Source organism: Equus przewalskii, chromosome 3 (genome assembly GCF_037783145.1).
Source record: "Equus przewalskii isolate Varuska chromosome 3, EquPr2, whole genome shotgun sequence".
In the NCBI taxonomy this organism is placed as follows: domain Eukaryota; kingdom Metazoa; phylum Chordata; class Mammalia; order Perissodactyla; family Equidae; genus Equus; species Equus przewalskii.
In genome coordinates, this window is record NC_091833.1 from 72155539 (window position 1) to 72168383 (window position 12845).

The 12845-nt window shown below is 31.8% G+C and overlaps 1 protein-coding gene across 50 annotated transcripts in view; it reads right to left on the reverse strand.

Annotated features, from left to right (window-relative positions):
• ADGRL3 (adhesion G protein-coupled receptor L3) overlaps positions 1-12845 on the reverse strand; it is an 801248-nt gene that overhangs the window by 509488 nt on the left and 278915 nt on the right. For all 50 annotated transcript variants that reach the window (XM_070612870.1, XM_070612873.1, XM_070612875.1 and 47 more), the window contains one exon: positions 7603-7825. In XM_070612870.1, the coding sequence (XP_070468971.1) occupies positions 7603-7675 (73 nt within the window). In that variant the 5' untranslated portion in view covers positions 7676-7825. The remainder of the gene's footprint in view (positions 1-7602; positions 7826-12845) is intronic.

Below are 12845 nucleotides of genomic sequence, written 5' to 3' on the forward strand. Positions count from 1 at the left end.
CCTTGGAATGTTTGATGTACAAGAACATATTCTCTGGAAGCCATTATTAATTTTAGAATCTATTGAGACTATAGCACAGTTTATTTTATCTAATACATTGTTACAAAATGGAGATTAAAGTAGATAACTCAAAGAAGGCTTCTTCCAGAAGTTTCATAATATATAATTTGAAATACACACACACAATTTGATCCCTTCTTGACTACTTCTTGCCCTAGACATTTGATTTTCTGAGGAGTCATTCCTATCACATTCCAACAGAACATATGAAATGCAGTGCTGTTTCAGAGATCTCATTTTTACAATTGATCAACTTCCCTAATTTTGAGATTTTATCTTTCATTACTATATTTTTATAAAATATATTTTATAATCAATTGGGCAAGTGCCTTCCTACTACTCTTTTCATTTTTCACTAACTTTTCTCTTGTTTAATAGTCAATATATATTTTAGAATAATTTTGTTGAAATCCTATATAGAAAAGCTCACATTGGTACTATGAATGCAGTTGTGTAAAAATCTAAAAATTAATTTGGAAATATGTGTCAATTTTGCTGTACTCAGTCTTCATCCAGGAACATGGTATATGGCATGTCTTCTTTTATAACTCCCAGTAAAGTTTCAGAGTTTTCTTCTCATAGGTTCCATACATTTCCTTCTATGATATTTCCTAAATAACTCATGCATTTCATTGCTGTTTTGACTTATATATATATTTATAATATATATATAATATATATATAAAATATATTATATATAATATATATTTATAATATATTTATAATAAATGTATATATATTTATACACACATATATATGAGTGAAACATATATCTGAACTCAAAGTGCTCTCATTAATTCCAATAAAGTTTTTACTTGTTGAATTTTCTAGATTATTATACTTCTACAAATAATGGTTATTTATTAATATTTGAATATTTATTCTACTTACGTTTTGTTGATTATTATAGTAGTCAAAACTTATGGAACTGTTTTAAATAAATTGTACTAGTAACAAACAAGGTTGTATTGATCATTTCCTACCATTCATTTAAAGTAGTTATTAATTAATTTAAAAGAGAATCATTCTTTTAATTTCCATGTCTCAAGAGACTTTCTTCTAGGGGTACAGAAATATAGTCCAATTTTCTATACAAGCGTGTTCCTTTATAGCGCTATTTGTAATGGTAATATATCAATGACCTTCAATATTAAGCCATCAACATATGGTTAGATAAACAATGATTCCTTCATATGGTAAAATAATACAATTTTTAAAAATTTTAATGAGAGCATAGGAATGTCTACATTTTAAAGTTAAGTAAAAACAAAAGATATAAATTTTATTTTTCACATTACTCCAGTTTTTAAAAAAAATATGTACCCATACATGACTGCAAGAAAAATCTAATAAATTATACCAGTGGGTCATGGGATTATTGGATTTTTGCCTTCTGATTTAAATTTGTGTAAGGAGAATTACTTTGATAATAAAGTAGGTGATACTGTTAATGACAAAGAAATATATGAGACTATGTTCTTGTACTTTACCAGTAAGTTTACAACCTTGACATTATGATATTCAAATCACCACAAACTGTAATATGTGTAGATGAAATAAACACAGAAAGCTTATCAAATGTCATTGCGAGAGCCAATTTTTATATGAAGACCTCTATCTATTACTTTTGTTAAGTACAACTAGCATATTTATGTTGTAAATCCTTAACTAGCCTGGCTTATTTGATCAAATCCTCCATATATGATAGATTTTTCTCGATAGGAAGACAATTTTCTATATTTAAAGAAACTAATTCTGCTATGATGACAATATGGGGGAATATACATTCAAATAAAACAAAACTGTAATTATTAACAAAATTTTAAAAGTTCATTTTCAATTTATCAATTAAAAATCTGAAAAAAGTAGAGAATAAATTAACTCTATTTTCAACAGGGTCTTATTCTATACTGTCAAATTAAAACAGATCAGAATACAGTACGTAGTCTCTTATTTACATGACAAATCAATGAGACTCTTTCCTATTGCATTTCAACCTTTTGGTTTGTCTTTAAGAAATCATTTCCCAATCAGAATGAAGGAAATAAATGCATGAAAAATGTACTATGATTACTTATAAGAAATTATAAATGTAAGAGCAATATTCTCACATTGAGAATGAAAGTAAATAGCAATGCAAAGAAGAGGAAAACAGATAATTAGGTATTTATATATTATATATCGAAATATTTTTAAATTCATTCAATATCAAGCGTACAAAGACTACCCTATGGCAGTCACAGTCTACACCAAAGCCAAGAAATATAAAAAATAAGATATGATCCTAAACCCCAAACAGTCACAACATATAAAGTCTAAAAATAAGAAGATGCTATTTTACTCTCAATGTATACATGTTACTCATAGAGTGTCACTACAATAAAATTCACATATAACATGTTTTGCAAGTGTGAAGGCAAAAGAAAATTCTTTTCCAATTGCTAACCTGTATGCCGAGTACGTAGGGAAGGTTTCTAAACACATTCTTACAGAGGAAAGCTATCAGCCATGCATATTTGTAGTTTATAATGTGATATATTAGAGATTGCACAGTTAACTTATGAAATAAATATTTTGAAATTCAGTACCAAGTGGCTAATGCAGATAGTGTTCAATGCATTCGCAGTAACCTCATATATCATGACCACGACAAAGATTTTTCTGTATAACCTATTTAACCATAAAAATAGTCATATTACTGCAAGTATTACAAATTACCTAGGCTGGCAAACATTACAAACATTTCAAAGATGACTAATTTCTAAAAATAACAAAGTTAAGCAAAGCTTAGAAGTCAACCTGACTTTTTCGCAATTAATAAAACACTTCATAAAAAGAATTATGCTATTAAGTAGTAAAATGAAATTTTGTACTTTCTAAAGCCTCACATCTTATTAGAAGTTAAAAAATATATGGGTGTGATTTTAAATCACTGACACATTAAATAGAATTACAACTGTAAAATACAGATTAATAATAAAATGCAAATAACATAACATATAGTACTAAATATATTTGCATCTGATCATTGTTTTGTCCCTGCTAAGAACTGTTTATTATAATAAACTTCTTGAACATAATAAAAAGCGAGTTAGCCTGTAAAGTCCATGAATATATAAATACACATGCAAGTTTAACAACAAAAAACAGACTAGCAGAAAAAAACCACACATATGGTGGTTACAGAAGAATTTTTTAAAACCATATTTTTTTCTGCAAAGGTACCATAAAAAATATTGCTCCCCTTTACCCACAGTAAGCTCCAATGATTCTGTTTACTATCTTTTCAATTGTGACACAATTTATAAGTACAGTTTAATTAAGATAAGACTTAGTTAAAAGATCTAAGCACCCCAATCACCTTCTCCACTCCCAATCAACTGTGGCTTGGGCGAAGTCACCTCCCAGGACAAGATCTCCCAGCCCAGATCCACATTGGACCTTGGTATCCCTTTCCTGCCAATCAGGATGAGCCCTAGGTGGCTGCATTATCACTGGATTACTGTTCTCTGATTCCCATCTTTTCCCTTGCTCCCGACCACATCAATAGAACAAAACAATCCTTTATCTTCACGCAACCCTTCATTAGTTAACAGCAAAGAACTGGCCATCTGCTTTAGCTGCTTCTCTTTACTGCTGCCAGGTCTCACTGCATTATAAATAAGTGTTTTATGGCTGTATAGGAAGGGGGCACAGTCATGGAAAACAGAAAAAGAGAAATACAGAGGTACACAGAGACATAAAATATGGACAGATAAACATAGAACCAGAGACACATCCTAATCAAAAAAGTGTGTACATATATATACACAATGTGAGTGTACTGATTAATTTTGTTTTTCTCTATAAAATACTGGCCAGACTTTCTAGGACAATGTAGAGACTATTCAACTAATGTAAACATTATTCAGAATTAATTCTTTAGCTTGGTTTCTAATTTTACCCATGTGGAAATCATGCAAAAAAGGTATCACTGATAATTACATACTACCAATTATATACAACTACCCCTGACTTTGTATCACTGATAGTTATATACTAAGCCTTCATACATATCAGTTTAAAGAATTTTGTTTAGATAGTAGTATTAAGAAATTTCTGGCAAAACAAATATTCAAGTATAAAAAGATTTTTTTCAATTCTCAGGGTAAGAATAAGGATAATTATGCATTTTCTTTATCTAATGCTCAGAGGTTTAGCTCTATTTCAAGGTAGTTAGGGGTAGGAAAATAAAATATAAGGAAGATTTACCAAATGCCAAGCACTATGTTAGAAGCTATACATATATTATTCTAGCTGTTCCTTGAAATAACTTGCAAGGAATAAATGTTCATTCTTGTAGATGAAAAGTAGGCTTACAAATTTTTATGTTACTGTAAGCTCTTTGAGGGAAGAATTAGGAATCTTTTATTCATTACCATATCTTTAGCAGCTAGCATAGTTTTCCAGCTCACAGGCGGTGACAAATGCTATTTAACTAGTTTACAAAGTAACAGAATTACAGAGCTAGTAGGTGGCAGAGCTGGAATTTTATCTTAGGTCTGTCAGTTTTCAAAGCCCAATCTGTCTATGCCCAGAACATGGAAGAGGCAGGTGAGCTGCGTTTCTGCCTCACCTGCTCCCAAATGACCAGGAGAGTGGAGATGGGATTCTCTGTAGGGAAGAATAGCCTTAACGGGAATTGATTATCTACATGCAGTAAGACCAGAGTTTCAAGAAACCAGGTCCTTCGTTTTGAATCCCTCTGTGTCACATAACAGCTGTGTAACTTCGGTCAAGTTCCTTTACCACTCTGTACCTCAATGTTTTTACTGTAAAAAATTAATGATAATGATAATAATAATAATTACTAATATTAAACCCATAAGACTGTTGTGAGGATTAATTGTACCAATACGTCTAAAGTTTATGGCTATAAAATTAGTAGTCATCATTTTTATTTGCTCTGGAGAATGGGATAGCAATTCAGGTCACAAGCAGAAAAAGGCATTCTCTATGGTCAGGAGGGATAAAGCTGGGCATCTCAATGACAGTAGGCAGCGAGATGCTACAGGGGATGTTTTGAAAACAAGAGTACTTCTATCCATTTTAACTTAATCGTCTAAGGTTCCATACTGTGCAGTGTTCCTTTAAGCCAGGATTGGTGGGGAGTCTGGAAATGTCTACCCTGTCAGATTTTGGCACTGATCAAAGGTTCATACATTCTTCTGTTTGTGCACAAACTGGGTTCCAGAAGGTTGTTCATGTGTAAGCCTTTATTGACAAGTCAGAAGTGATACCACAAAGGCAATGGAAATGCCTTCTACAGATGGCCAACAAGACTGATGTGCATTTTCTCTGGTGCAAGTTTTAAAATACCTATACAAGGTAATAAGGGTAAAATTTACAAGTAGAAAGCTTCTACAGTGTTCAGCCTGATATGTTTCAAAATCGAGATAGTAGAAAATAGTTCACATAAAATGGAAATGATTACTTAAGGTTTTAGCCCCAAATATTTTATATACCAGGTCAATTTTCTATGTGCACTACTAGGGGTTTTAAAATACTCCTCAGAGGTACTTGGAGAGACTCCGTGTGTGTGTATGTGTGTGTGCATGTGTGTATGTGTGTGTGTGTGTTCAATACAGGTCCCAACCCAAGACCCATGATCTACGGCTCAGCTATGTTTGGGGCCCACTGAAATACACAGTAGGTGTCAGTTTTTAGAGGCCAGAAATTTCAGCTCTGCAAAGACTTTTTCTTAAAATGTCTATTTTTGCTATTTTTAACCTACCTTCCTCAAACAGGTGTAATTTTAGATTGACTTTTTAAAACATGAATTGTGTGTATGTATATATATATATATGTATTTTCCTCCCATGAGTATCAACATCAAATGACACAGCTCTCATGGTTAGCTAATTCCTGGTCATTACAATTTACTGGAGCAAAAATAAACTGAGGGACAGATAGCATCATGAAGGAAACTAACATGTTCAAGCAGTTAATATTTGTCATGCAGTATGCTAGATTCTTTACATATACTATTTACTTAATCTTCAAAATGACCTTTTGAGTGAGGCATTTTTATAACCTCAGAAAACCTAATTAGAATCATCTTTAGATATACAGATAATTAGAAAAGCACTTGTTAAGTGATATAATTCTTTTATTGTCCCATATCACAAATGTTCTCTTGGCTCAATTATGTGAAATGTACAAGTGCTCCATCAGTATATGAATTCAGGAAACATTTTGAAATTTTGACAAATTTACATTGCTTAAAACTAGATGGTGGTATAATTTTCTTCTTTTTTTTTTTAAAAAAAACTACCTCATATTAGAGTGGTTTATTAGAAATAAATGTGTTAAATCAGGGGAACCTTAGAGGAAAACTTCAAAAGAGACAGAAGTTACTTAATCTAGTTTTTATAATGACAGCAGAATGCCATTCACGTTGAAACTTAGGAATAGGGGCCAAAGTTGGAATTGCCTCGCTGATGAAGTGCAGTAGATTTCTGCAGTCAATTAAAAACGAAAGGTGAGCAGAAGAGGCTAAAAATTCATTGCAGCTGCTTGCTACACTGTAATATTCTGAGACCTCCTAAGCAGCGGCAGATAGAGCTGCACGCCTTTTTCTTTGCTATAAGTACCATTAATGTATGACATAGTAACTTTATTATAACATTTTCATGTTGGGGCAAAACCGATGATAAGTATTGGAAAACTTTAAACTGTAAAAACAGAACATAAAGACTTTAATTTGCAAGTTTATATAGAGCATCAGGGAATATTACACTAAGTTGTACAGAATTTGTCTTTTGTTTATTTATTGAAGATTGTATGTTTTATAAAATTTGCAAAGGTATATCATTTAACTACCATATTTGTGTTATAAACACCGAGAGGTCTAAATGAACAGAGCATACAAGTCTTTTATGAGTATATTAGCATGTTTCAGTAAAATTATCTTTCTGCATAATTCATATCATTTTGATGTTTGTTTTTTCTTATTTGAATTAAAAGGTATATAACAAAAGCAATTTCCCACTATTGAAAGGTTTCGTTTGCATGTATTAAAGATTGAACCGAGTAGTAAACACTCAGAAATAAATATTTATGTGGTTTGAGAAAGCAAATTTTTTGGTGTTTTCTTTCAAATGTGCATACTTACTGGATTGAATATTATTTTTAAGTACAAAAGTATGTAAACCAAACAATTCATCATAAATAATAGAGTGAATAATTCAGCTAATTTTCCATAAGTGGTATAAACAAAGAATAAAACATGCTGGAGTTCTTTAAAAAACAAACAAACAAAAAAACCTTTTGGTTACACATAAATTTCAATAGACACTTTAAGAAATCAAACTTAAAATGATATTTATTGCAGCTTAAGGTACACATTATGGTCTTTTACTTAGCCATGTTAATATATACTCATTTTAATATATGGTAGGCAAAAGCTGCAAAATGACAGAGCAAAGATTTAGAAGAAAGAGTCTAGTGTAAAAAAGTGAGACAACATTAAGCACCACACAAAAATCTAAGTAAAGGGCTTACCATGAACTATTGGTGCTACGAGCATCATGAAGATTAGTAGCTGTGATGGCCACATGGCTGTGTACTCGGGCATGAGAGTGCCTCAGGAGTGAGAGCTCCAAACGTGAAACAAAATAGTGTCTTTCTAGTTCCTCTTCTGTATTCCAAGACTGATGATTAAAAAAAAAAACTCAAAAAGAAATATTCCTCAAACACAGAAACACCAATATCCCAATTCTGAATCCTGCAAACAAGAAAAAACAATGGGTTATCAAATAAGGTATTCTTAATTCCTAGAAACTTTATTTTCTGAGTAGAACATCTGTATACCTCCTCCCTTCTTTTTTTTGGTGAGGAAGATTGGCTCAGAGCTAACATCTGTTGTCAATCTTCCTCTTTATGCTTGAGGATGACTGTCCCTGAGCTACAATCTGTGCCAATCTTCCTCTATTTTCCATGTGGGACACCACCATGGCATGGCTTGACGAGCGGCATATAGGTCCGCACCCAGGATCCAAACCTGCAAAGCCTGGGCTGCCCAAGCAGAGCACACAAACTTAACCACTATGCTATGGCGCCTCCTCCCTTCTTTATTTTTTTTTCTAGCAAAGTGTAGTTGACGTACAATATTATATTAGTTTTAGATGTACAACATAGTGACTTGACGTTTATATACATCGTGCAACAATCACCACGACAAGTCTAGTAACCATCTATCCCTTCTTTATTTTAATGAATACAGGCGTCATATATAAAAATGAGTAAGTAATCTAAAGAATGTTATTTCTGCACATATTACCACAGTGTTTACTTTCCAGCCCCCAAACTGACTGAAATAAGTAATTCAATCTCACTGGACAAATTAATATGAATATACTGGTTTTATAATGTATAAATAGATTTGGGACTTGCTTTGTATAAACAATTTCCACAAGTATAATTTTTGCTAATATTAAAATAGTAAAAAAATTTCATTCCTTACCAATACCACGAGTTTAAAACAAAAAAAGTTAAATGTATAAGCCTTACTTTCATTCTAGGCCCTGATATTCATTCAGAAATTATTCTACATGTTAACTATATTACTTTTCTAAGCATCTTTGTAAGTAGATCCATGAAAACCAAAGATTTATGTTAGTTAATTACACTGAAACATACTAAATTCATTCAACAGAGACTTATTGAGTATCCACTGAAATACAAAGCACTAGGCTAGGGACACAGGATAGAATACTGAATAAAACACGCAGCATAATTTCTAGGATCTTACAACTTAAGATGAGGAATCTTGCTTAAACGTGTTAAAGGTATATGGAAGATATTAAAAGTTTTAAGCATTAAAAAGGTTATTTTACTGAACCAAACTGGGATAGCTGCCTCCTCTTAAAGTCTGCACAGATTTATCTTAGGAAATAAAAATACTGAAGGAACATGAAACAAAATTTGATGATGTTGTCTTTAACAGTCTGCACCTTTAAAACTAATCGATCACATACAAATCGCTTCATCCTTTCTCTCTCTCTTTCTTTTTTCTCTACTTTTTGTTCTGGTGATTGACATATATTTAAAACAATTTCACATTTTGAGTACAAACTTAAAATTTTTCTGAAAAGGGATATTCAAAATAGTTTACTGATGGACTGTATTAATAAACCTCATTCTGCCAAAATAAATGCCAAAATATTTCTGAAAAATTTGCTTTGGTTATATGGCAAAATTACACAGATTCATCTGAATGTCTCGCACTGCATATTAATGGTAATGAAGAGCAGAGATTCTGGAGCAACACCACTTGATCTCAATTACTAACTCTACTTGTACTGTGATCTTGGGCAAGTTACTTAACACCTCAGTGCCTCAGTTTCCTATTGTTAATGGGAAAGAGTGATATTACTGAATTCATATGGTTATATGAACATTAAATGAGTTAAATTTATAATTTAAAATTATATAAAATACATAAAAATATGTACTGCCCAGAGCAGCATCTATGTAATAAGTGCTATATGTCTCAACATTTAAACATCTCATTAGTTTTCAATTTTATCCCACTCATCCTTTTAATGTGGATGTGTACAAAGCAAGACCATTTGATAATTTAACTTATAAATATTTATTGAGTCACTATTGTATGGACTCCTAGAACACTAAATCTGGACACAACAGATATAAATATTTTCCTTTTAATCCCACAGACATTATACAAAACAAAGCTCATAATAGATAATCTCATAATATTTTACTTTTACAATAGGGAAAGCACTGATAAGAAAAATATGGTTGAGATAAAACAAACTATGTGGAAAGGAATCACATGCAACATTTTCATTTCATGTTCTCTAAAATAAAACATTCAGAACTTATTCTTAATTGTCATAAGTATATAACTCTTTCTGAAAATAAATTCTGAAAGAAATTGCTAATTTAAAATTACATTCTTTAATATGCATGTAATAATTAATAGATGCTCAAAGAAGGATATTCAAATCGACTGATATATCAACAAACAAACAATATCTCCCGCACCCAACTCTCAACATTCAGTTACTGTCTTTTTTTTCACTCTATGTCTATGGCATCAGGAGATGTGTGTATTCACACACATATACACACACAAACACAAACAAACATATATATACATAAGATAAATATATATAAAATTATTTTGCCACCCCAAAAAATTGTGGGCAGTTGTCTAGGTGAGTTATTTATTCATTATTTCAAAAGTATATACACTAATATCTATCATAGTGGATACTACTGAGAATGCAAATGAAATAGAACAATTTTTCTCACAACTCACACTGTAGTGGGAAAAACAGAACACAGTAAATAAAGTCACAAGATAACGAAAAGAATTAACATATTTTTAGTACTTATCATATGCCAAGAAATGTTCTAGATATTATATTATTATCTGATTTAATTCTCCATACAAATCTATAAATCAGATAATATTGTCTCATGTTTACTGAGGAGGAAAATCAACCATGTATTGCAGCAAGATTGTCAAACCAAATGTCTGACTCCAACATCAGTGCTCTTTCCTCTCTCAAAAGTAGAAATAAACAAAAAAAAGTATGAGAGTAATTAGGTGTATTCACTGCGCAAGGGAAAGGGACAATGTAGCGAGTTTCCAAGGAAGACTTAGGCCTTGATTAAATATGTTATTTGATCGTGAAGAGTGAAGAACTTGGGAACAGTATGGATATATGAGGAAGAAGTGGAGGGACAAAGAGAAAAAAGAAGAAAGACATGTTTAAAAAGGAAAGCAGCCTAGTAATACATTGTATCCCTTGGAGGAACAGGGAAAATTATTTCCATGGTGAAATATGAGTATTGCTATTGTTAAGTCTGGCTTTAATGAAAACCATAATAGTTTATTTCATATGATATATATTTTTACATTGATGAAGCAATAGGAGAAAGTTACTTTATAGAAAGGATGAGGAAGTGCACATCTATTATTTATAATAAGGGTTTAAGATTTCACAGCAAGGAATAAAGCCACGTCTAAGATATTTTACATTCATTTTGGACATAGGAATTTATTTTCATGATTATTGTGTAAACAGGTGGGGAAAGGAATTTAGAAGAATAGAAGCTATCATTTGAGGAGGGTAACATATTCTCACACTCCAATCTCACCAACTGCCCACCTCCCAGCCACAGCCCCAAAATAAGGTGCTAATTGGGGGCACATATAATAAATAGTCATAATTCAACTGTATGAATTTTAATAGATAACTTGAAAGATAAGACTGTTCATCACCTACAGAAAGATAAACCACCGCTCTTTGAACACAAACATTTAAAAAAAATGTAAACTTTCTTAGATGATTTTTTTCATGTGTTGTCATTAACTTTACCAAACCAATCAGTCTTCATATAAAAGAGATTTTCATTCAAGTCATTTCTGAAACATAGCTCTTTAAAATCACATAAAAAGGAAAAACCAAGAAAAGGCATTAGGGACTCATTAAGTCATATAGGACAAGATAATCACTCATAAAAAAAGATTTACTAATGATATAAAGCATTCAAGTCAATTTCAAAATGTATTTCCATCTCCAATAAAATTTCCTCAGCCTTCTCTCTGTACAAAGCTCTGTGCTAAGACTATGGGTCAAGTGGGGAGAGTGTGGCTACAAGCCTCAAATGTAATCACCATGTTAAAACCACTTGCAGTAAAACATGAATGCTAAAAGGTACACTCACCAATAATTATAGTGCTGTGCAAAATGTGATATGTGTTATGTGAGATGTTCTAGGAACACAAAGTAAAAAAACTGTCAGATTTTCTTTTGTGGCTAAGAGCAAGGGATTTAAAATCACGCTGACCTAATATTCTGGGGCTGGGCAAGTTTGGATACCTCTCTCAATCTCCGTTTCTTCAATTAGAAAAGAGAGAAAATATTCACCTTGCAGGTTGGTTGTGAGGATTAAAGATAACATAAGTTATTGTCTGAATGAGACTGTCACGTGATCATGCATATCTGTCAGTTGGTGTCTGTCATCCACCAACTTCCTTTGTTTCTTTTATTCCTTCAAAACTGAGGGATAGACCACTTGCCGGACCCACATCCCTCTCATTTACACGTTTAGGAAACTAATAACACAGCTACCTAGTATGCACACTCTCCTTGAGAATTCTACAGCTGACCAAGGCATACTAAAACAAAGTGAGATTTTATAAAGGAGGATTATCAGACATTTCTCTTGTTTAAAATATACTTTATTATTTATGCTAATTTCCATTAATAAATCAAAACATGAATGCTTTAAGTTATTCTCAAAAGACAGTACCTCTAACTTTTATCAAAGATTATCACAATATGGCAAATAGCTTTGCCTGTTACCCTGTCCGAAGCTTGGAAAGAATATATTTTGAGTGCAGTCCTTGATGAGGTACTTCAAGTTTCTATTCCTCAAACAACTGCCTAACTTCACCACTCTTCACAATATTTAAAATGAAAAGGTGAGATTGAACAAAGTATCCTAATTTACATCATCATTATTTAAGATCATAATCATGAAGCTATGTGATTTGACTCAAGTTCCACTAAAAGTGAAAAAGAATCTCAACATGGAAAGATATTCCACAAATATTTTATGTAACTAAAGTCTTTCCTCATAAACTACATGGAAAACCCCTTATTTGCTACATTTAGACTGAATTTCATTCATATCTAGCACAATTATACTCTGAAGATATTTGAATTTTTTTGTTATTGCTGAAACAAAAGTTCATCTCCTAAACATAA